The sequence below is a fragment of the Ovis aries genome, chromosome Y, assembly GCF_016772045.2.
Source record: "Ovis aries strain OAR_USU_Benz2616 breed Rambouillet chromosome Y, ARS-UI_Ramb_v3.0, whole genome shotgun sequence".
Classification (NCBI taxonomy): Eukaryota; Metazoa; Chordata; class Mammalia; order Artiodactyla; family Bovidae; genus Ovis; species Ovis aries.
Genome location: NC_082741.1, coordinates 7,010,450 through 7,035,418, shown reverse-complemented (window position 1 = coordinate 7,035,418; position 24,969 = coordinate 7,010,450). Strand labels below are relative to the sequence as shown.

General features: G+C 57.9%; 2 protein-coding genes across 2 annotated transcripts in view; one reads left to right on the top strand and one right to left on the bottom strand.

Annotated features, from left to right (window-relative positions):
* Positions 1 to 7,516, bottom strand: part of LOC132658880 (uncharacterized) — a 28,209-nt gene extending 20,693 nt beyond the window's left edge. The window contains exons 1-2 of the mRNA XM_060408483.1: positions 7,346 to 7,516; positions 2,418 to 3,033 (exon numbers count right to left, since the gene is read on the bottom strand). Of these exons, the coding sequence (XP_060264466.1) occupies positions 2,418 to 3,033; positions 7,346 to 7,516 (787 nt within the window). The remainder of the gene's footprint in view (positions 1 to 2,417; positions 3,034 to 7,345) is intronic.
* Positions 7,517 to 20,536: 13,020 nt separating this feature from the next.
* The window catches only part of LOC101119373 (G-protein coupled receptor 143), a 30,855-nt gene continuing 26,422 nt past the window's right edge, over positions 20,537 to 24,969 (top strand). The window contains exon 1 of the mRNA XM_060408667.1: positions 20,537 to 20,804. Within this exon, the coding sequence (XP_060264650.1) occupies positions 20,537 to 20,804 (268 nt within the window). The remainder of the gene's footprint in view (positions 20,805 to 24,969) is intronic.

The following is a 24,969-nucleotide window of genomic DNA, read 5'->3' as shown; positions in this document are numbered from 1 at the left end:
ACCACAGCCTTGACTAATTCAATGAAACTAATCCATGCCCACGGGGCAACCCAAGACGGGCAGGTCATGGTGGAGAGGTCTGACAGAATGTGGTCCACTGGAGAAGGGAATGGCAAACCACTTCAGTATTCTTGCCTTGAGAACCCCATGAACAGTATGAAAAGGCAAAATGATAGGATACCGAAAGAGGAAATCCCCAGGTCAGTAGGTGCGCAATATGCTACTGGAGATCAGTGGAGAAATAACTCCAGAAAGAATGAAGGGATGGAGCCAAAGCAAAAACAATACCCAGCTGTGGATGTGACTGGTGATAGAAGCAAGGTCCAATGCTGTAAAGAGCAATATTGCATAGAAACCTGGAATGTCAGGTCCATGAATCAAGGCAAATTGGAAGTGCTCAAACAAGAGATGGCAAGAGTGAACATTGACATTCTAGGAATTAGCAAACTAAAATGGACTGGAATGGCACCAGATAGTCAACAATGAAATCAGACTGAATATATACTTGGCAGCCAAAGATGTAGAAGCTCTGTACAGTCAACAAAATCAAGACCAGGAGCTGACTGTGGCTCAGATCATAAACTCATTACCAAATTCAGACTCAAATTGAAGAAAGTAGAGCAAACCACTAGACCATTCAGGTATGACCTCAATCAAATCCCTTATGATTATACAGTGGAAGAGAGAAATAGATTTAAGGGACTAGATCCGATAGACAGAGTGCCTGATGAACTATGGAATGAGGTTCGTGACATTGTACAGGAGACAAGGATCAAGACCATCCCCATGGAAAAGAAATGCAAAAAAGCAAAATGGCTGTCTGGAGAGGCCTTACAAATAGCTGTGAATAGAAGAGAGGTGAAAAGCAAAGGAGAAAAGGAAAGATATAAGCATCTGAATGCAGAGATCAGAGAATAGAAAGAAGAGATAAGAAAGCCTTCCTCAGTGATCAATGCAAAGAAATAAGGAAAAGAACAGAATGGGAAAGACTAGAGATCTCTTCAAGAAAATTACAGATACCAAGGGGACCCCTGGTGACTCAGAGGTTAAAGCGTCTGCCTCCAATGCGGGAGACCTGGGTTCGATACCTGGGTCAGGAAGATCCCCTGGAGAAGGAAATGGCAACCCACTGCAGTATTCTTGCCTGGAGAATCCCATGGACAGAGGAGCCTGGTAGGCTACAATCCACAGGGTCGCAAAGAATCGGACACGACTGAGCGACTTCACCTTCAAGGGAACATTCCAGGCAAAGATGGGCTCAATAAAGGACAGAAATGGTATGGACCTAACAGAAGCAGAAGATATTAAGAAGATGGGGCAAGAATACACAGAAAAACTGTACAAAAAGATCTTCACCACCGAGCTAATCATGATGGTGTGATCACTAATCTAGAGCCATACATCCTGGAATGTGAAGTCAAGTGGGCCTTGGAAAGCATCCCCACGAACAAAGCTAGTGGAGGTGATGGAATTTCAGTTGAGCTATTTCAAATCATGAAAGATGATGCTGTGAAAGTGACGCACTCAATATGCCAGCAAATTTGGAGTGGCCACAGGACTGGAAAAGGTCAGTTTTCATTCCAATTCCAAAGAAAGGCAATGCCAAAGAAGCTCAAACTGCCGCACAATTGCACTCATCTCACATGCTAGTAAAGTAATGCTCAAAATTCTCCAAGCCAGGCTTCAGCAATAGGTGAACTGTGAACTTCCTGAGGTTCAATCTGGTTTTAGAAAGGGCAGAGGAACCAGAGATCAAATTGCCAACATCTGCTGGGTCATGGAAAAGCAACAGAGTTCCAGAAAAACATCTCTCTCTGCTTTATTGACTATGCCAAAGCCTTTGACTGTGTGGATCACAATAAACTGTGGAAACTGAGACAGATGGGAATACCAGACCACCTGACCTGCCTCTTGAGAAATCTGTATGCAGGTCGGGAAGCAACAGTTAGAACTGGACATGGAACAACAGACTGGTTCCAAATAGGAAAAGGAGTATGTCAAGGCTGTATACTGTCACCCTGCTTATTTAACTTATATGCAGAGTATATCATGAGAAACGTTGGACTGGAAGACACAAGCTGGAATCAAGATTGCCGGGAGAAATATCAATAACCTCAGACTAGTCCCTGTCATTTGTCTAGCATGAGTGGGCCTGGCCTAAACAGTGTCTATCGAAATGCAGTCTACCCTGGGAGGGCCTGGCCTAAGGAGAGCTCTCAGTCAAATGTCAGAGATCAAGACCCCTTCTCCTACCACCCGATTTCCGAGCATCGCCTGATGGCTAGCTCTCTGGCCACGCCGCGAGTGCGCGCGCAGAGGCCTCCGGGGACCGGCATCCCTGGCCCATTGCTGGGGGCACAGGGGACTGGCGGGCGGGCGCGGGACAGCTGCGGGGACTCGGGCGCTTCCGGCCTCACCTCCGCGGTCGCCGGCCTCCAGGGTTCCGCGCGAACAATGTCTGGGCGCCGCCCGGCCCCGGTGCCAACAATGGGGCTCCCGCCGCCTCACGTGCAGAGCTTGTCGCCTGGGGGCGCGGGGAATGGCTGGGCCTCGAGCCGCCGCCCCAGCCGGACCTCTGGCCCCACGGGGAGAGCCTCTCAGCCCCGCGCCGCTCCAGGGCACCGCAAGCCGCGCGAGCTGCAGCCGTAGCCCGCAGCTCTCTACTCCCCACAGGCGGCGGGAGGTCCCAAGCGCGCCTCTCCCCGCCCCTGCCACCCTCCGGACAGCTCGCAGCGGCCATAGCGCGTCCCAACCCTGACCCGGAGGTGGAAGAGACTTCAAGACGCGCTCGCGCGTAACCGGCCCTTCTCCTGGCGCGAGAGGCACATGCCGCACTTTCCTCTGCGCGGGGGCGAGCCCCCATCTTCCGGTGAGCGCAGGGTCCACCGGCACGCGCGGCGCGAGACCCCCTTCCTGCCCACGCTGCAGGGCGCGAGCTCCACCTTCTTGCGCACGCGGGGCCCGCAGCCACCTGCGGCGCTTGCGCGCCGGGTGTCGGCCCCCCCCGCCCCCCCGCCGCTCCCCCGCCGCTCCCTGCTTATGCCATTCCCACCCAGGTTAATCTGCCATTTGACTGAGAGTACTGCTAAGACAACCTGCAAGGGCTAGCTCGCATTTCTGATTGACACCAGTGATTTGGCCAGCCCCACATAAGCTAGCCTGCCTTTTGATTGAGACTGATTAGGCTAGTACCAAAAGGCTAGTCTTCTATTTGACTGAGACCACGGAATAGGCCAGTACCACACAGGCTAGTGTTCCTTTCAGTTGACACCACTGATTAGGCTAGGCTCACCCAGGCTAGTCTGCCTTTCAGTTGACACCACTGATTAGGCCAGGCCCACCCAGGCTACTGTGCCTTTTGATTGAGACCACGAATTGGCCAGTACCAACAGGCTAGCCTGTCATTTGACTGAACACGGAACAGATCAGGACAACCCAGGCTAGTCTGCCATTTGATTGACACCACATAGGAGGCCGGGCCCACCCAGGCAAGACTCCCTTTTATTGAGACCACGGATTAGGCCAGTATCAACAGGCTAGTCTATCATTTGACTGATCCCATGGATTAGGCCAGGACTACACATGTTAGACTGCCATTCCAATGACCCACAGATTAGGCTATGCCCACCCAGGCTAGTCTGACATTTGACTGAGAGCTCTCCTTAGGCCAGGCCCTCCCAGGGTAGACTGCATTTCGATAGACATCACTGATTAGGCCAGGCAAACCAAGGCTAGTCTGCCTTTCTATTGACACCACTGATTATGCAAGGCCCACCCAGGCTATTGGCCCCAAGGATTATGCCAGGCTCATTCAGGCGACTCTGCAATTTGAAAAACACCACTGACCAGGCCAGGACCATCAAGGCTGGTTTGCCATTGGATTGAGACCACAGATTAGTCAAGTCGACCCAGGCTACTCTACTTTTCAGATGACATTACTGCTTAGGGCAGGCCCACCCAGCTACTCTGCCATTGGATTGAGACCACGTATTAGGGATGTACCAACAGGCTAGCCTGTTATTTAACTGAGACCACTATTAAGCCAGGAACAGACAGGCTACCTGTCTGTTTCAATTGACACCTCTGATTAGGCTAGATTCACCCAGGCTTTCTACCTTTCAATTGAGACCATGGATTAGGCTTCACTCACCCAGGCTAGTCTGCCCTCTGATTGACACCACAGATTAGGCCATGCCCACCCAGGTTAGGTTGCGAATTGAGTACACTGCTTAGGCCATGCCCACTCAGGCTCGTCTGTCATTGGATTGTGAGTACTGCTTAGGCCAGGCCGCCCCAGGCTAGTTTGCATTTCAACTGACATCACTGATTAGGCCAGGACAACCCAGCCCTGTCTGCCTTTTGACTGAGACCATGAATTAGGGCAGTATCAACAAGCTAGTCTGTCATCTGACTGACCCATGGGTTAGGTCAGGCCCACCCCAGCTAGTCTGGCATTTATTGAGCCAGTACTTCTTAAGCCAGGCACACACAGACTAGTCTGCCTTTCCATTGACACCACTGCTTAGGTCAGGCCCAGCCAGCCTAGTCTGCCTTTCGATTGACACCAATTAGGCCAGTACCAGCAGGCTAGTCTGCTATTTGACTGAGACCATGAAAGAGGCTAGGACCACGAAGGCTACTCTGCCTTTCAATTGACACCACTGATTAGGCCAGACCCTCCCACGCTAGTCTGCCTTTCAGTTAACAGTACTGATTAAGCCAGGCCCACCCTGGCTAATCTGCTTTTTGATTAGGCTGGGCCCACCCACGCCAGTCTGCCCTCCAATTGACACCACTGATTAGGCAAGGCCCACTCAGTCATGTCTGCATTTTGATTGAGACCACAGATTGGGCCAGTATGACAGGCCAGTCTGTTATTTGACTAATCCCAAGTACATTATGCCAGGGCCACATAGGCTAGTCTGAAATTTGACTGAGCCATGGATTATGCCAGGCTTACTCAGGCAACTCTGCATTTTGATGACACTATTGATCAGGCAAGGCCCACCCAGGCTAGTCTGCCATTTGATAGAGACCATGGATTAGACCAGTACCACCCAGGCTACTCTGTCTTCGATTGACACCACTGCTTAGGCCAGGCCCACACAGGCTAGTCTGCCTTTCGATTGAGACCACGGACTAGGCCAGTACCAACAGGCTAGTCTGTCATTTGACTGAGACCACGTATTAGGGCAGGACCACACAGGCTACTCTGCATTTTGATTGACACCACTGATGTGGTAAGGGCCATCCAGGCTTGTCTATCTTTTGATTGAGACCACGGATTAAACTAGGCCCACCTAAGCTACTCTGCCCTTTAATTGGCACATGGATTATGCCAGGCTAACTCAGGTGACTCTGCATTTTGACAGATACCACTGATCAGGCCAGGCCCACCCAGTCTAGTGTGCAATTTGATTGGGATCATGGATAGGTTAGTACTACCCAGGCTTTCTGTCTTTCGATTACACCACTGATTAGACCAGACCCACCCCAAGGTTAGTCTGCCTTGGATTGACACCACTGTTTAGGCCAGGACCACCCAGGCTAGTCTCCCTTTTCAATGAGACTGATTAGGCCAGTAGCAACAGGCTAGTTTGCCATTCGACTGAGACCATGGAATAGGCCTGGACCACACAGGCTACTCTGCCTTTCGGTTGACACCACTGATCAGGCCAGGCCAACCCACGCTAGTCGGCCTCTCGATTGACAGCACTAATTAGGCTAGGTCCACCCTGGCTACTCTGGCTTTTGATTGAGACCGTGGATTAGGCCAATACGAACAGGCTAGTCTGTCGTTTGACAGAGCTCACGGATTAGGCCAGGCCCACGCAGGCTTGTCTGCCTTTCTACTGACACCACTAATTTGGCCAGGTACCAAATTAGGCTAGTCTGAAATTTCACTGAGCCATGGATTATGCCAGGTTTAATCAGGCGACTCTGCATTTTGACAGACACCATTGATCAGGCCAGGCCCACCCAGGCTAGTCTGTCATTTGAATCAGACCATGGATTAGGCCAGGACCACACAGGCTTCTGACATTCGATTGACACCACTGCTTAGGCCAGGCCCACCCTGGCTAGTCTGTCTTCTGATTGAGACTATGGATTAATCCAGTATGGCTCTTGAAAGTAAAAGAGGAGAGTGAAAAAGTTGGCTTAAAGCTCAACATTCAGAAAACTAAGATCATGACATCTGGTCCCATCACTTCATGGGAAATAGATGGAGAAATAGTGGATACAGTGTCAGACTTTATTTTGGGGGGGCTCCAAAATCACTGCAGATGGTGATTGAAGCCATGAAATTTAAAGACAATTACTCCTTGGAACAAAAGTTATGACTAACCTAGATAGCATATTAAAAAGCAGAGACATTACTTTGCCAACAAAGGTCCATCTAGTCAAGGTTATGATTTTCCCAGGGGTCATGTATGGATGTGAGAGTTGGACTGTGGAGAAAGCTGAACACCAAAGAACTGATGCTTTTGGAATGTAGTGTTGGAGAAACCTCTTGAGAGTCCCTTGAACTGCAAGGAGATCCAACGAGTTCATTCTAAAGATCAGTCCTGAGTGTTCTTTGGAAGGACTGATGGTAAAGCTGAAACTCCAGGACTTTGGCCACCTCATGTGAAGAGTTGACTCATTGGAAAAGACTCGGATGCTGGGAGGGATTGGGGACAGGAGGAAACGGGGACAACTAAGTATGAGATGGCTGGATGGCATCACCGACTCAAAGGCGGTGAGTTTGAGTGTACTCCAGGAGTTGGTGATGGACAGGAAGCCTGTCAGGTGCTGTGATTCATGGGGTCCCAGAGTCGGAAAGGACTGAGCGACTGAACTGAACTGAACTGAACAGGCTAGTCTGCCATTTGAATGACACCACAGATTAGGCTAGGCCCACCCTGGCCTAGTCTGCCCTCCGCGTGACACCACTGAAGGTGCCATGCCGAACCAATTTAGTCTGCAAATTGATTGACTACACTGCGGGGGGCGGGGTGGGGTAGGGGGGCAGGGCGGGGGGGGGCAGGGCGGGAGGGTGGAGGGGCGGAGTGGGTAGGGCGGAGCTGGGGTAGGAGGAGGGGGAGAGGGAGGGGGAGAGGGAGGGGGAGAGGGAGGAGGAGGGGGAAGAGGGGGGAGGGGGAGGGGGAAGAGGGGGGAGGGGGATGAGAAGGGGGGTCCGGGAAGGGGAGGGAGGGGAGAAGGAGGGGGAGGGGCGGGGCGGGGCGGGGCGGGGCTGGCTTGCTCCGCCTGGGCAGGAAGGGGGTTTTCGCGCTGCGTGTGCCGAGAAGAGCGGGGTGGGGCCGGGTCGAGGGTGGGGCGGGGGGGCACGGGGGCCGGGGCGGGCCGACACCCGGCGCGCAAGCGCCGCAGGTGGCTGCGGGCCCCGCGTGCGCAAGAAGGCGGAGCTCGCGCCCTGCAGCGTGGGCAGGAAGGGGGTCTCGCGCCGCGCGTGCCGGTGGACCCTGCGCTCACCGGAAGATGGGGGCTCGCCCCCGCGCAGAGGAAAGTGCGGCATGTGCCTCTCGCGCCAGGAGAAGGGCCGGTTACGCGCGAGCGCGTCTTGAAGTCTCTTCCACCTCCGGGTCAGGGTTGGGACGCGCTATGGCCGCTGCGAGCTGTCCGGAGGGTGGCAGGGGCGGGGAGAGGCGCGCTTGGGACCTCCCGCCGCCTGTGGGGAGTAGAGAGCTGCGGGCTACGGCTGCAGCTCGCGCGGCTTGCGGTGCCCTGGAGCGGCGCGGGGCTGAGAGGCTCTCCCCGTGGGGCCAGAGGTCCGGCTGGGGCGGCGGCTCGAGGCCCAGCCATTCCCCGCGCCCCCAGGCGACAAGCTCTGCACGTGAGGCGGCGGGAGCCCCCTTGTTGGCACCGGGGCCGGGCGGCGCCCAGACATTGTTCGCGCGGAACCCTGGAGGCCGGCGACCGCGGAGGTGAGGCCGGAAGCGCCCGAGTCCCCGCAGCTGTCCCGCGCCCGCCCGCCAGTCCCCTGTGCCCCCAGCAATGGGCCAGGGATGCCGGTCCCCGGAGGCCTCTGCGCGCGCACTCGCGGCGTGGCCACAGAGCTAGCCATCAGGCGATGCTCGGAAATCGGGCGGTAGGAGAAGGGGTCTTGATCTCTCACGGGGGCTGCCCGTACATCCTCAGATTGCCCAGTGCGGCGCGCAGCCCAAATGCGGAATGGTCTCTGTGGGCGCTGCCTGTAGTTACCGCTCTCAGTCTTTGCGCTCAAACCCTGCTGTCGCTGTGGCACAAGTGTGCGACGAGGACGTTAGGTGGTATATGACTGTTCTGTAGCTGGGCGCTGGTGAATACCTGATCCCGTCAGCCAAGTGCTGTGCAGGAAGAAGGTGGCAAGGTCAACCCAGGAGAGCACAGACAGAACGGTGAGTCAGAGGTCCTGGCGGGTCCCAGAGGAGGTCGCGCCAGGACCTGCATCTCAGCAGGATTGCCAGTGTCTTTAAGGGTCACGAGCGGGATTTGTATTCTCTGGTTCCGTGGCATCTTATGCAGACACCTGGGAAAAGACGCCCTGGCCAGGTGGACAGGAGTTTCCGCCCCATAAAGGATTCAAAGCTTCAGTGTCCACAAGGCCCCCGGGAATTAGTATGAAAGGACTTCTCCTTTGTAAAAGGAGTCTCCAGGAGGGCGCCTGTGAGAAGCAGGCTCTGGTGGACGTTGGCTGTGGCGGGTCCATTCAAATGCACAGAACTCAACCCAGGCACGTGCTGTATGGTATCAGTGTTCACATCCTGGTTGTGATAGTGTGGTCTATCATTCTGCTGAATGTTCCAACTGGGAGAGGTGAGCACGGTGCAAGGTGGGTTTTTTTTTTTCGTTTCTTATGTTAGAGTGCCATCATGTGGAATGTTTATGTAATTGCAGTTCAGTTCAATTGAGTCGCTCAGTCTTGTCCGACTCTTTGCGACCCCGTGAATCACAGCACCTGCCAGGCCTCCTGTCCATCACCAGCTCCAGGAGCTTGCTCAAACTCATGTCCATCGAGTGGGTGATGCCAACCAACCATCTCATGTCTGTCGTCCCCTTCTCCTCCTGCCCTCAATCTTTCCCAGGATCGAGTAGCGCGGTCTCGGGACACCTCCGTGCTGCCCGCGAGTAGGCACTACGCCGTGCGCGGTTGAGAACTCACGGCCCGCGGGTGGGAACCGCTCCATGCCCAGTGGAGGCCACAGGGCCCGCGGGTGGGGACCCCCTTCTTGGGAGTTGAGGGAACACTGCCCTCGACTGGAAAACCCTTTATGGGCGAGCGCGGGGAAGGACACCTGTCCGAGGGGACCCCCGAGAGCAGAAAGGGGGATTCAGGACACGCGACCAGGAAGCAGGGGCTCGCGCCGCCCCGCGTGGTCAGGAAAGCTTGGGGCGGGGGAGGTGGACGCTGGCGTTGCCTGGTCAGAAAAGGGGGGCTAGCGCCGCGTGTGCTGGGGGTAGGAATGGTTCCGCACGCGCAGGAACGGGAGTGGTCGCGCTGCGCCGGCGAGTAACAAAGGGGCGGTTCGCGCCGCGCACACCTGGGGAAGGGCTGGCCCCACACACGCTCAGGAACTCGGGGGGGCTCGTGCCCCGCCGCGCGCGCAGCAACTGGGGTTTTGCACAGCAAGTGCTGGGAACCTGGCGTGTGCATGAAGTGGGGGTTCGCATCGCGCCGCGTGGGCGGGTAGCGGGCGCTGCGCTGCGCCAGCCTCGGGAGGGCTGGCTTGCGTGCGTAAGAAAGGGGCGACCCCGCCAGGTGCGCAGGAAGTGAGCTCGTGCCGCGGGTGCACTGGAGCGGGCTGATATCGCGTGCGCAGGAACGGGGGATTTGGGTTGGGGGGACTTGGAGGGCTTGAGACAATCAATTCATTCGCTCAGTCGTGTTTTTGCGACCCCATAGACTGCAGCACGCCAGGCCTCCTGTCCATGACCAACTCCTGGAGCTTGCTCAAACTCATGTCCATCGAGAGGGTGATGCCAACCAACCATCTCATCGTCCGTCGTCCCCTTCTCCTCCTCCCCTCAATCTTTCCCAGGATTGAGAACCGGGGACCCCTCCATGTCCAGTTGAGGACGTACTGCCGGTGAGGACCACTACGTGCGTGGTTGAGAGCACACGGCCCGCGGGTGGGAACCGCTCCATGCGCAGTTGAGGGCCCACGGCCCAAGGGTAGGAATCCCTCCATGCCCAGTGGAGGGTGCGGGGCCCGCGAGTGGGGACCCCCTTCTTGGGAGTTTAGGGAACATGGCCCTCGACTGGAAACCCGTTCGTGTGCGGGGAAGGACAGCCGTCCCAGGGTGCCCCGCGAGTGCAGAATGGGGGACTCAGGACATGAGCCCAGGAAGCAGGGGGTCACGCCGCGCCACTTGGTCAAGAAGGGGGGTGCTGGCGCTGCGCCGTCCGGAAGGGGGAACTCGCGCCACACGCGCTGGGGGGAGGGATGGTCCGAGCGAGCCGGAACGTGGGTGCATGAGCCACGCGCCCAGGAAACGGGGTGCTGGCGCTGCGCCACGCAAGTAGGAAAGGGGGCTCGCGCCACGCGGGCTAGGGTAGGGCTGGCCCGCGTGCGCGAGAAAGCGGTGCTCCCGCCAGGTGCGGAGGAAGTGGGCAGCTCGCACCTTGCGCGCGCAGGAGAGGGCTGATAACCGCGCACGCAGGTATCGCGGGGGAAGCTGGGGGGTGGGGGGGTGCTTCAGTCAATTCAGTCGCTCAGTCGTGTCTTTGCCACCACATAGACTGCAGGGTTAGGCCTCCTGTACATCACCAACTCCTGGAACGAGCTCAAACTCATGTCCATCGAGTGGGTGATGCCAACCAACCATCTCATCCTTTGTCTTCCCCTTCTCCTACCCTCAATCTTTCCCAGGATCGAGTAGCGCGGGCTTGGGACACCTCCGTGCCCAGTTGAGAGGGTGCTGCTCCGTGAGCGGTTGAGAGCACAATGCCCGCGGGTGGGAACCCCTCCATGCGCAGTTGAGGGCACATGGCCCTCGGGAAAGAACCGCTCCATGCCCAGTGGAGGGCGCGGGGCCCGCGAGTGGGGACCACCTTCTTGAGAATTGAGGGAACACAGCCCTCGACTGGAAAACCGTTCGTGTGCGGAAAAGGACACCCGTCCCATGGGGCCCCGCGTGCGCAGAAAGGAGGATTCAGACCGCGTGGTCAGTGAGGGGGGCTCGCGCCGCGCGTGCTGGGGGGAGGAACGGTCCGCGCGCCCAGAAACGTGGGGGCTCGCTCCGTGCGAGCAGGAACCGGGTGCTCCCTCTGTGCTGCGGGGGCAGTAAATGTGTGGGATTGCACCGTGCGCGCCCGGGGAATGGCTGACCAGCGCGCGCAGGACGTGCAGCATGTGCCAGGGGACTCCACGGGCGCGCAAGAAGGGGAGCTCGCGTCGCTCCGTATGCGCAAGACGGTGGGGCTGGCGCTGCGCGCGCAGTAATTAAAGGAGTGCGCGCCCAGGCAACGGGGGCTCACGCCGTGCCGTGCGCAGAAAAGTAGGAGCTCGTGTCGCCCGGGTGGGGTAAGGGCTGGCCCCGCGCGCCAGGAATTGGGGTGCTCGCGCCACGCGCGCAGGAAAGAAGGCCGCGCCACGCGCGCCCAGGAAATAGCTGGGCCCGCAGTGCGCAGGAACAGGGATGCTCGCGCGGTGCCGCGCGAGCAGGAAAGGTGGGGGCTGGCGCTCCGCGCGCCCAGGAAAGGGCTGGCCTCGCATGCGCGCAGGAACAAGGGTGGGGGCTCGCGCCGCGCGCGCTGGGAAAGGGCTGGCCCCACAGGCGCGTAGGTACTCGGCGTCGGGGGGAGGGGGGGTGCTCGCGCCCCGTTGCGCGCGCAGCAACTGGGGTTTTGCACCGCCTTTGCTGGGAGGCTCGGCGCACGCAAGAAACCTCACGTCGCTCCCGGAGAGCAGGAAAGGGGGCGCTTGGGCCGCCCGCGCCCGGGGAAGGGCTGGCCCCGCTCTCGCAGAAGTGGAAGCTCCAGCAGCACGTGCCAGGGGGACCCACGCGCGCAAGAAGGGGAGCTCGCTTCGCTCCGAGTGCGCAGGACGGGGTCTGGGGGCTCGCGCTGCGCGCGAAGAGTGCGCGCGCAGGCAACGTGGGGCACGCGCCGTGCGGAGGGGCAGGAAAATAGGGGCTCGTGTAAGCGCTGGCCCCGCGCGTCAGAAATGGGGGAGAGGGGCTTTCGCTCCACCGCGCGCTCAGCAGCTGGGGACTCACGCCGCTCTATGCGCGCAGTAAAGCAGGGACTCGCACCGCGCATGTGCATAGGAAAAGAATTGCGCCGCCGGTGCCCCGGGGAGGGCAGACGTTGCGGGTGCAGGAATAGGGGGAGACGCGAGATAGCGCGCGCGCAGGAAGTTTGGGGAGGGTGGAGGTTCACGCCACGCCGCGTGGGCAAGAACGGGGGGCCTGCCTCCGCGCGTGCCTGGGGGAAGGCTGCCCGCGTGCGCAGGAAAGGGGGTGCTCCCACCAGGTGTGCAGGAAGAGGGGAGTCTCGCGCCTTGCGCCCACTGGAGAGGGCTCATCCAGCGGGCGCAGGAACGGGACTGGGGGGTTCAGTCAATTCAGTCGCTCAGTCGTGTCTTTGCGACCCCATGAACTGCAGCACGCCAGGCCTCCTGTCTATGACCAACTCCCGGAGCTTGCTCAAACTCATGTCCATCGAGTGGGTGATGCCAACCAACCATTTCATCGTCTGTCGTCCCCTTCTCCTCCTGCCCTCAATCTTTCCCAGGATCGAGTACCGCGTGTCGGGACCCCTCCCTGTCCAATTGAGGGCGTGCGGCCTACTTAGGAGTGGGGACCACTCCGTGCGCGGTTGAGAACCCACGGCCGCGGGTGGGAACACCTCCATGCCCAGTGGAGGGCGCGAGGCGCGAGTAGGGACCCTCTTCTTGGGAGTTGAGGGAACACGGCCCTCGACAGGAAAACCCTTCGTGTGCGGGGAAAGACACCCGTCCCAGGCGGCCCCGGGAGCGCAGAAAGGGGAACTCAGGACAGGCGCCCGGGAAGCAAGGGCTCGCGCCGCGTGGTCAGGAAGTTGGGGGCTGGCGCCGCGCGGTCAGGAAGAGGGGTCTCGCGCTGCGCGAGCAAAAAAGGGGCGGGGGCTGCACCGCGTGTGCCCGGGAAATGGCTGGCCCCACACGCGCGCAGGGACTCGAGGGGGTTCGCACCCCGCCGGTCATGCAGCAAGTGGGGTTTTGCACAACCCATGCCTGGAGGCCCGGCGCGCGCAACAAGTGGGGGCTCGCGTCGCGCCGCGTGGAAGGGGGAGTTTGCATCGCTCTTGCCTCGGGGACGGCTGGCCCGTGGGCGCAAAAAATGGGTGCTCCCGCCTGGTGCGCAGGAGGTGGGGACCTCGCGTGGAGCGCGCACAAGAGAGCTGATACCGCGGGCTCTGGATCAGGGCAGGGGAGCTGGGGGTCGGGGGTCGGCCGAGGGGCGGGGGACGGCTTCAGACAGTCAACTCATTTGTTCAGTAGTGTCTTTGCGACCCCCTGAATCGCAGCACTGCAGGCCTCTTGTCCATCACCAACTCCCGGAGCCTGCGATTTTGCTCAAACTCATGTCCATCGAGTGGGTTGATACCAACCAACCATTTGATCGTCTGTCGTCCCCTTCTCCTGCCCTCAATCTTTCTCAGGGTAGAGTACCGCGGGATCGGAACCCCTCCGTGCCCAGTTGAGAACGTGCTGCCCGCGAGTGAGGACCACTCCGTGCGCGGTTTGAGAGCACACAGCCCATAGGTGGGAACCCCTCCATGTCCAGTGGAGGCCGTGGGGTCCGCGAGTGGGGACCCCCTTCTTGGGATTTGAGGAAATACGGCCCTCGACGGGGGGACCCTTCGTGTGCGGGGAAGGACAGCCGTCCCCGGGGGCCCGCGAGCGCAAGAAAAGGGGGCTCGCGCCGCATGCCCAGAAAGCAGGGGCTCGCGCCGCGCCGCGCGGTCAGGAAGGGGGCGCTGGCGCCGCGGGTGCTCAGCGGAGGGATGGTCCGCTTGCGCAGGTAAGGGGGTGCTCGCGCCGCGCGCCGAAACCGGGGTGCTCGCGCTGCGCCGCGCGAGCAGAAATGGGAGGGGGGCTCGAGTCGCGCGCTCCCGGGGAAGGGCTGGTTCCGCACGCGCGCAAGTTGGTTTTGCACCACCGGTACCAGGAGGCCCAGCGCACTCAAGAAGTGGGCACTCGCGTCGCACCACGCAGGCACAGGAAAGGGCTGATACCGTGCGCCCAGGAAGAGGGACTCATGTCGCCTGTGGCGTGGGGCCCCGCGCGTGACAGAAGGCAAAGGTCGCGCCCTGCAGCCTAGGCAGAAAGGGGGATTCACGCCTCGCATGCCAGGGGGAGGGCTGGCCAGCATGCGCAGGAACAAGGATCCTCGCGCCCCGCCGCGCACGCAGGAACTGGGGTGCTTGCGCCGCCTGGGCAGGAACGGGGGTTTCGCGCCGCGCTTGCCGGGGGGAGGACCGACACCCAGCGCTCAAGAACCGCGGTCTCGCGCCGCGCCGCGCGTGTTGGGGGTACCCGCGTGCACAAAAAAAGAGAGCTCGCGCCCTGCAGCGTGCCGTTGTCTCTGTTCCCACAGGAAAGGGGGACTCGCCCCGCGCTCAGAGGAAAAGGGGACACGGCCGCTCGCACCAGGGCTGGTTGGGGTCTCTTCCACCTCCGGGTCAGGGTTGGGATGCGCTATGGCCGCTGCGAGCTGTCCGGAGGGTGGCAGGGGCGGGGAGAGGCGCGCTTGGGACCTCCCGCCGCCTGTGGGGAGTAGAGAGCTGCGGGCTACGGCTGCAGCTCGCGCGGCTTGCGGTGCCCTGGAGCGGCGCGGGGCTGAGTGGCTCTCCCCGTGGGGCCAGAGGTCCGGCTGGGGCGGCGGCTCGAGGCCCAGCCATTCCCCGCGCCCCCAGGCGACAAGCTCTGCACGTGAGGCGGCGGAAGCCCCCTTGTTGGCACCGGGGCCGGGCGGCGCCCAGACATTGTTCGCGCGGAACCCTGGAGGCCGGCGACCGCGGAGGTGAGGCCGGAAGCGCCCGAGTCCCCGCAGCTGTCCCGCGCCCGCCCGCCAGTCCCCTGTGCCCCCAGCAATGGGCCAGGGATGCCGGTCCCCGGAGGCCTCTGCGCGCGCACTCGCGGCGTGGCCAGAGAGCTAGCCGTCAGGCGGTGCTCGGAAATCGGGCGGTAGGAGAAGGGGTCTTGATCTCTCACGGGGGCTGCCCGTACACCCTCAGATTGCCCAGTGCGGCGCTCAGCTCAAATGCGGAATGCCCTGAGTACTTGCGCTCAAACCTTGCGCGCTCAAACCCTGCTGTCGCTGTGGCACAAGTGTGCCACGAGGACGTCAGCTGGTATATGACTGTTCTGTACCTGGGCGCTGGTGAATACCTGATCCCGCCAAGAAGCTTCAGCCAAGTGCTGTGCAGGAAGAAGGTGGCAAGGTCAACCCAGGAGAGCACAGACAGAACGGTGAGTCATAGGTCCTGGCAGGTCCCAGAGGAGGTCGCGCCAGGACCTGCATCTCAGCAGGAGTGCCAGTGTCTTTAGGAGTCGTGAGCAGGATTTGTATTCTCCGGTTCTGTGGCATGTTAGGCAGACAACTGGGAAAAGAGGGCCTGGCCAGGTGGGCAGGGGTTCAGTTCACTCAGTCGTGTCCGGCTCTTTGCGACCGCATGAATCGCAGCATGCCAGGCCTCCCTGTCCATCACCATCTTCCGGAGTTCACTCAGACTCACTTCCATCGAGTCTGTGATGCCATCCAGACATCTCATCCTCTGTCGTCCCCTTCTCCTCCTGACCCCAATCCCTCCCAGCATCAGAGTCTTTTCCAATGAGTCAACTCTTTGCATGAGGTGGCCAAAGTACTGGAGTTTCAGCTTTAGCATCATTCCTTCCAAAGAAATCCCAGGGCTGATCTCTTTCAGAATGGACTGGTTGGGTCTCCTTGTAGTCCAAGGGACTCTCAAGGGTCTTTTCCAACACCACAGTTCAAAAGCATCAATTCTTCAGCACTCAGCTTTCTTCCCAGTCCAACTCTCACATCCATACATGACCACTGGAAAAACCATAGCCTTGAGTAGATGGACCTTTGTTGGCAAAGTAATGTCTTTGCTTTTCAACATGCTATCTAGGTTGATCATAACTTTTCTTCGTTACTACCCCATAAAGGACTCCAAGCTTCAGTGACCTCAGGGCTCCTGGGTAGAAGTATGAAACGACTTCTGCTCTTCTGCTCGAGGAGAAAGGAGTCTCGAAGAGGGTGCCTGTAAGAAGCAGACTCTGGTGGACTTTGGTTGTGGCAGGTCCATTCAAGTGCACAGAACTCAATACAGGCATGTGGTGGATGGTATCAGTGTTCACATTCTGGTTGCAATAGTGTGCTCTATCATTCCGCTCAGTGTTCCCATTGGGAGAGGTGAGGCATGGCGCACAAAGCAGGTCCCTGTATCATTTGTTTACAACTACATGAAAATCTACAAGTGTCTCCAAAACCAAAGTTGAAAAAGTTGCTGGCGTGGGAATGCCATGGCAGTCCAGTGGTGAGGACTCTGAGCTTCCACTGTGGGGGGCACAGGTTTGATACTTGGTTCTGGCCGAGGAACTAAGATCTCATGTGCTGAGGAGCAGCTAAACCCGCATGTATCAGAGCTACTGACCCCAGGCGCCACAAGTAGAGGGTCCAGGCACCACCCTAGACAATTTCAAGTGCAATAACTGACACCTGACACAGCCAAATTTAAAAAAATAAAAAATTTTTAAGTGGATGGATTTGATCAATTGAAGGCCTCACAGGTGGCACTAGTGACAAACAACCTGCCTGCCAAAGCAGGAGACGCAGGAGACACTAGGTTTCATCCCTAGGTGGGGAAGATCCCCTGGATGAGGGCATGGCAACCCGCTCCAGTATTCGCACCTGGAGAATCCCATGGACAGAGGAGCCTGGTGGGCTACAGTCCATGGTGTCACAGAGAGTCGGACCTGACTGAGTGACTAAGCACATGATCAACCATAAGATGAAAGACCATATAAATGCACCTACAGTTTTTGGATGTGCCCTGTCCCAACTCAGGGCTTCCCTTTTGCCTCAGCTGGTAAAGAATTGTGCAGTGTGGGAGACCTGTGTTCCATCCCTGATTTGGGAAGATCCCCTGGAGGAGGGCATGGCAATCCACTCCATTATTCTTGCCTGGAGAATCCCAGGGACAGAGGAGCCTGGGGAGCTACAGCCCATAGGATCACAGAAAGAGTCAGACATGGCTGAAACTGAACACACATAGCATCCTAACCAATCACCTAATGCCATCCTTCTAGTAGGAATTTTCTGTCTTGAGGCTATAAAAATGGGCTGCTAGCCCATCAAAGGGGCTGTTCTAAAGGCGTCTCCCTCTCTGATAAACTCCTCTCCTCTCATTCTGCCTCACCTCTGGAAACTTTTCCAACCGGTGCACGGACCACAACACTCCCCCCAAAACACATTTCCTTCAAAGTGCGGTGACATTCAGATGCCATCACATCTGAGACCACCTGCGACCTGCCTCCAGCCTCTCAAAAGCGGACTTCTTGCTGCTTCGAGATGCTGAGTCGTACAGAGTGCTTTGGTCAGTCTGACCCCTTTGTGGACACTCACACTGATGGGGCGGTGAACCTCCTATTCCCTACTGGAGCTTAGGGAATGACCTGCCTGGATTGAAGTCTCAGCTCTACGACCTTTGTGAGCTTGGACACGTCACGTGTCTTCTGCTGCCTTGGACAGAAACTAGAGATAGAAAGGTGAGCCACCAGGATGGGGGGTGCCAGTTAAGCCAGACTTGAAGTTGTCCAGTGCAGCCAACACTGCACTGGGAGGCAGTCGGATAAGGATACTCGCGTTAGCTTGGGTTCCTTCTTTGCCTCTGGACACAAACCCCACCCTGTCCTTTCCAGCCTGGGCTCATCTCCTTGCAGGCTGAGAGATGGAGCTCAAGACTTAGTCTGATGGCTGCAGCACTGAATGTTCTGCTGACTGCTCTCTTAGGCACTATTTCTCAAGCCATCCATTTGTGCTGTTTTTTCAGAGCAAAGACTGGGTTTCCTTCAGGAAGCCAAGTCAGGTGAGGTTAATTCCCCACAAAAACCACAAGTCAGACTCTTTGGCTTCTAACTCTCAGTAGCTCACTCATAGTCTGATTCTTTGTGACCCCATGTCCTGTAGCCCGCCAGCTCCCCTGTCCACGCAATTCTTCAGGCAAGAATCCTGGAGTGGCTAGCTGCTGTTCCCTTCTCCAGGGGATCGTCCTGACCTCTGATGGAAACCTGGTCTCCTGCATTGCAGGCAGACTCTTTACCTTCTGAGCCACTAAGCCCAGGTTCAAAACCCATCCACTGTGTGCAATATTTACAGAGCTACTGAATTCTCCCGGGGTAGGGGGTGGGGGGCAGAAAAGAGGTTGCATGCCAAGCTGTAACCCACAGCAAAACTTTTTTTTTATCCTCGTAGAAGCTCTGTAGGCAACCTTGAGCAGTTTTGTCTGTTCTGGAGACACTGGGCAGAAACAGGCTGAAATGCAGTGACGCTGTTGCACGGATCCACCCCCCGAATCTTTGGCATCAGGGCAAATGGACAGACGCGGCATTTTCATCTTTTAAGGCACATTCCACACACGATCTTCCAAAAGAATGTTCTGGTTTCCAGGAACCAACGAAATAGAAGAGCAACTGTTCCCAACAGGTCCTGAGATCTCCGCTCTGAAGGAATCAGGGTCTCGGGAGTAGTCCTACAATGGTTTGTCCTGTGTTTACAAGCGAGTGTGTACTCCCCAAGGGTGGTTAAGGTTTCATCACCGTCAGCGTGTGTTCTGACTTCTATCAGAGCAGCTGCCCCTGCTTCCAGACGAGCCAGCCTGGATCTTTCTGAAGTGGTAGCGCTTGCAGCTCCTGGTTAGAGGCCCTGGTTCCATCCCGCAGTGACCTCCCCTCTGCCTTCTGCCCCAACAGAAGCCCAGTCCTGGGGTTTTCCAAGAGGAAGGCTGAGGAGCTGAGGCCAAACTCTGTCTTACTTAAAACTGCAAAGCTGGTGGTGGAAATGGAGATGAGCCGCTGGCGTGGGAGAAGGTGGAGGAAAAGCTTAGGGACGCCTTACATCTGGTTGGAAAAATTCTGAAACGGCATGTTTACTGCTGGGAGGAGGTCAAAGACTGCTCCTGACTGCAAATGGACCTGTTAAATTTCCTGATGATAAGTATGATGGAGCCGGTGTTTTTCTTTCTTTCTTTCTTTCTTTTTTTTCAAATTTTGATTAGTGAAGAATCTGCCTGCAATGTGGGAGACCTGGGTCCGATGCCTGGGTTGGGAAGATGCCCTGGAGAAGAGAAAGGCTACCCACTCCAGTATTCTGGCCTAGATAATTCTATGGATGGTATAGTCCATGGGGTTGCAAAGAGTCAGCCACGACTGAGGGACTTTCACTTTCACTTTTAGTAAAGCCATAACTTAGATGAGGCTCTTACATTTTCAACTTGAAGAGTTTTTTTTTAAGTCCACTCAGTATATTACCAATAGTACTAATATAATTTTGAAACTTTTATGCGTATAGAATTCAGCATGATTGTCAATGTTTAATGCAGTTCCTCTAAAAATTAAAGCAGGTGGCTAACTTGGTAAAGAATCCACCTGCAATGAAGGAGACCTGGGCTCAATCCCTGTGTCCAGAAGATCCCCTGGAGGAGGGCATGGCAACCCACTCCAGTATTTTTGCCTGGAGAGTCCCATGGACAGAGGAACCTGGTGGGCTACAGTCCACAGGGTCGCAAAGACTCGAACACGAATGAGGGACTAACATACTTTAAGAAAATCTGAATAAACTTAAACTTTTTTTTTTTCCTAAAGAGAGTTACTCTTGAAAGCTAATATACAATGTCAAAAATCTAACCCTACATTATTGAGCTGAGTAAAAATGGAGCGGATCTGAAGGTGCAAAACTGTGTGTGTGTGTGTGTGTGTGTGTGTGTGTGTGTGTCCAGCTTGGCAAAAGAGTTTCCCCTTTCTTCAAAGGTTTGTTGATTTCAAGCGAAAGTCCTAGCTCTGTGGGGTGATATCCGTTGTGGAGAGGGGTCATAGAAAAGAAGTATTTTCATGCTAATCACGGAAGGGGCACTGTTTATGAACTGGCAACGGATCAAAATGAAGGATGTCAGAGACTCAGACTGCTCAGACCTGGCAAGAGCGCGTGCTTTCTGGGGGAGATGAGTTAAGATGAGACAGCACTGTTGAGGGCTCCGGGTTCTGGGTAATTAACCTCCCCCGCCCCCCGGGAAGGCCGGCTGACCGGCGAGAGAGTGGACTTCCCCGCCCCTGAGCTCTCTGCCCCCACCCCTCCTCCTCGCTACCAAGGATCACCCTCGTGAGGCCTCGTGGCGTTCCGCGCTGCCCTCACCGAGCCTGGCGCCTCTTCTGCCAGCGCGGGGCGGGGATCGGGCGGGGGCTGCGGGGAGGCCCAGGGCACATGACGCCCCCTCCCCGCGGCCCCCGCGCCAAGCACATGACTCAGGCCGGCAGGCAGACCCGAGCCGCGCGCGTCCGCAGCACGACCCATGGCCTCTCCGCGACTGGGCACCTTCTGCTGCCCCACGCGGGACGCCGCCACGCAGCTCGCGCTGGGCTTCCAGCCGCGGGCCTTCCACGCGCTGTGCCTGGGCAGCGGCGCGCTCCGCCTGGCGCTCGGCCTCCTGCAGCTGCGGCCCGGGCGCCTACCGGCGGGCCCCGGGATCGCCTCGGCCTCGCCAACGACCTCAGCCCGCGGCCCCGCCTCCGTGCGCATTGTGCGCGCCGCCACCGCTTGCGACCTGCTCGGCTGCTTGGGTTAGCGCGCGATCCGCGCGGGCTTGGTGCGGGGGTGGGGAACCCGTCAGTGTGCGAGTGAGGGCGCCCGGTCCGCGAGTGCGGACCTCTTCTTGGGAGGTGAGGGCGCACGGCCGGGGACCCTTCCGTGCGTGGTTCAGGGCCCGCGCGGAGACCTCTCCGCGCGCAGTTGAGTGCGTGCAGCCTGTGGGTGAAGACGTTGGGCTCCTAAGTAGGGGCGAGTCTGTGCGTTTTTTCAGGGCGCGCCTAGGTGCGCGGTTGAGAGCCCGCGGCCCACGGGTGGTCCTTTGTGGGAGGTTGACGGGGTGCGGCCCGCCAGTGGGGACCCCTTCGTGGGAGCTGTGGGCGCACGGCCCGTCGTAGGTGGGGACCACTGAGTGCGCGGTTGAGGGCGTGCAGCTCAAAGGTGGGGACCCCTCCATGCGCAGTTGAGCGCGCGCGGCCCGCGAGTAGGGCTCCCTCAGTTTGTGGGTGAGGACGCCCGGCCCCCAAGTAGAGACACGTCTGTGCCTTTTTTCAGGGCGCGCCTACGTGCGCGGTTGAGAGCCCCGCGGGTGGGCCTCTGTGCGAGGTTGACGGGGTGCGGCCCGCCACTGGGGACTCCTTCGTGGGAGCTGAGGGCGCACGGCCCGTCGTAGGTGGGGACCACTGCCTGCGCGGTTGAGGACGCGCGGCTCTACGGTGAGGACCCCTCCGTGTGAGGGTGAGGACGCCTGGCCCGCGAGTAGGGACCCGTCTGTGCGTTTCCTGGGGCGCACGCACCGCAGGTGCGGACCTCTCCGTGCCCAGTTGAGGGCGAGTGGGGATCTTTCCGTGTGTGCTTGAAGGCACGCTGTCCGCGAGTGGGGACCCCTCCGTGTGCAGTTGAGGGTGCACGGCCCGCAGGTGGGGACCACTGTGTGCGCAGCTGAAAGCACACGGCCCGGGGTGGGAACCCCTCCATGCCCATTTGAAGGCTCATGGCCCACGAGTGGGGACCTCTCTGTGCCCAATTTAGAGCGCACGGCCCGCGAGTGGGGACGCCCTTCATGGGAGTTGAGGGCACACAGCCTTGTGGTGAGGACTACCACTCCGTGCGTGGTTGAGGGTGCATGGCCCACGGGTGGGGTCCTTGGTGCACAGTTGAGGGCACGCATACTGTGGTGGGGATCCTTCCATGCCCAGTTGAGGGCCCAGGAGTGGGGACCCCTCTGGATGCAGTTGAATGCGCACGGCCGGCTGGTGGGATCCCCTCCATGTGCGGTGAAGACGCCCAGCCCATGAGGCCCATTCCGTGTGTGCTTGAGGGTGCGCTGCACGCGAGTGGGGACCGCTCCGTGCATAGTTGAGGGCGCATGGACCGCGGGTGGAAACCACTGTATGAGCGGTTGAAGACACACGGCCCCGGGGTCTGCGAATGGGGTCCCCACTCGTGGACAGCTTGCCTTCAAGCACACACAGAAAGATCCCCACTCGCTGGCCGCGGGCCCTCAACTGGACACGGAGGGGTCCGCACCCGCGGTGCGTGCGCCCTAGGAAACGCACAGACGGGTCCCTACTCGCGGGCCAGGCGTCCTCACCCTCACACGGAGGGGTCCTCACCGTAGAGCCGCGCGTCCCATGAATGGGCCCTTCATGGGCATGGAGGGCGCACAGCCTTGTGGTGAGGACCACTCCATGAGGGGTTGAGGGCACACTGCCCATAGGTGGGGAACCCTTGGTGTGCAGTTGAGGGCGCGCCTACAGCCTTGAGGACCCATCCGTGCGTGGTTGATGGTGTGTGGCCCGTGAGTGGGAACCCTCTCTGTGTGCTTGTGGGCTCACGGCCTGCGAGTGGGAACCACTGGGTGAATGGTTGAAGGCACACAGCCTTGTGGTGGGGACCACTGCATGCACGGTTGAAGGCACACGGCCCGTGGGTGGGAAGCCTTTCGTGTGCAGGTGAGGACATCGGGCCGCGAGTTGGGACCCGTCTGTGCGTTTTCCAGGGCGCGCGTGGAAAGGATAGTACATGTCAGGATCCCTCCATGCCCAGCTGAGGCCCGCAGCCCTCTAGTGGGGATACCTCCGTGTGTGCTTGAGAGCGCGCTGCTCGCGAGTGGGGACGCCTCTGTCTGCGGTTAAGGGCGCACAGCCCAGTGGCAGGGACTACTGCGTGCGCGGTTGGGGACACCTGGCCCGCGAGCAGGGAGCTGTCTGTGCGTGTTTCAGGGCACGCGCACCTCGGGTCAGGGCTCCTCCGTGTGCCGTTGAGTGCGCGGCCAGCGAATGGGGACCTCTCACGCGAATGAGGGCAGACGGCCCGCGGTGGGAACCCCTCCATGCCCAGTGGAGGCCGCGGGGCCCAAGAGTGGGGACCCCCTTCTTGGGAGCTGAGAGAACACGGCCCTCGATTGGGGAACCCTTCGTGTGCAGGGAAGGTTCCGGGAGTCGTGTGCATGGTTCAGGATGTACGTACCGCGGATGGGGACCACTCCTTGCAGAATTGAGCGCGCCTGGTCTCCGGGACTTGGGGACCCTCAATATGCGGGTGAGGATGCCAGGCCCGCGTGTGGGGGACCCGTCTGTGAGTGGTTGAGGGCGCCCAGCAGATGGGTGGGGTCCCCTCCATGCAAGGATGAGGGCACCCCGTCCATGGGTGGGGACCCATCTGTGCGTAGTTGAAGGCATGGGGCCCGCAAGTGGGGAGCTCTGTGTATGAGTGGGGGTACCCAGCAGTCGGGTGGTGCGTGTTTTAGGGCCCGTGGTCCGTGAGTGGGGACCCCTACGTGTGCAAATGAGGATGCCCGCCCCGGGGAATGGGTACTGCTTGTGCGTGGTTGAGAGTGCCTGGCCCACGGATGGGAGGACTGATCCGGAGGCTGCTACCCAGGGACACTGCGGGAGAACGAGTGGATTCTGCAATACAAGATGGGTAAAAGTTGCTTCCAGGGACTTCTTTTTTTCTTTTTTTAACACTTTGGTGTATTCCTTACTGCTCATACTAGGGAAGCTTTAGGCAGTGTTGTGAAGGAAAACCCAGAAAATACAATGGTTCCATGATCCTTCCACCAATAAGAGACTAAGAGTTGATATTATCAAGCCTGTGCTCGCAGGCATGCAGTTGTTTCCAAACCAATTTAGCAGAATTAGGAAGAAAACTCCATATATACGATAAAATTTTCATTTCCTTTTTTATCTATGTATCTATCTAAGTTTGGGTTTTCTGTCACAGGTGTGCAAACTTGTAGTCTCTAGGCTAAATCCAGCCTGCTTTTCTATGTACGGCCCATGAGTTAAAAATGTTTTTACACGTTAAAGTATGTTTTAAAAATCTACAGGGACTTCCCTGGTGGCTCAGACAGTAAAGCATCTGCCTGCAAGGTGAGAGACCCAAGTTCGATCCCTGGGTCGGGAAGATCCCCTGGAGAAGGAAATGGCAACCCACTCCAGTACTCTTGCCTGGAAAATTCCATGGATAGAGGAGCCTTGTGGGCTACAGTCCATGGGGTCACAGAGAGTCGGACACAACTAAGCAACTTCCCTTTCTCCCTTTCTAAGGGGAGAGTGAAAAAGCTGACTTAACACTCAGAGCTTAAAAATCTACAGAACAGGGGCTTCCCTGGTGGTCCAGTGACTCAAACTCTGCACTCCCAATGCAGGAGACCCAGATTCAATCCCTGGTCAAGGGAACAAATCTCACATGCCACAGCTAAGACCCGGCCCAGCCAAGTAAATAAATACTTTTAAGAAAATCTACAGAACAACGGTATTTCAGACATGTAAGCATTCTGTGAAATGTGAATGTCAGCATCCGTAAGTGGAGTCTGATGGGGATACAGCCGTGCCCTGCACTTGTGCACTGTTGGGGCAACATCTTCCACCCACCCTGTTCCCCCACGAGGGCAGAAGTGGGTATTGCATAGATAAAGTGTGGGCCACAGGCCCTAAACTATTTTCTCTCTCTTCCATTACAGAAACTTTGCTGACCCCTGCTTTCAACCCTAGCATGGCACGTTTTACAAACTCTAAGCTCAATACTGCTGACCTTTTAAACTTTTTATTTTGGACTTTATTAAATATATGCAAATGTAGAGAGACTGTAGAATAAGCCCCCTGTTCTCATCACCTAGCCTCCTCTATACTTCATCCCTGTACCCCACTCCCCATTGAATTAATTTGAAGCAGATCCAAGAATTTATATCAT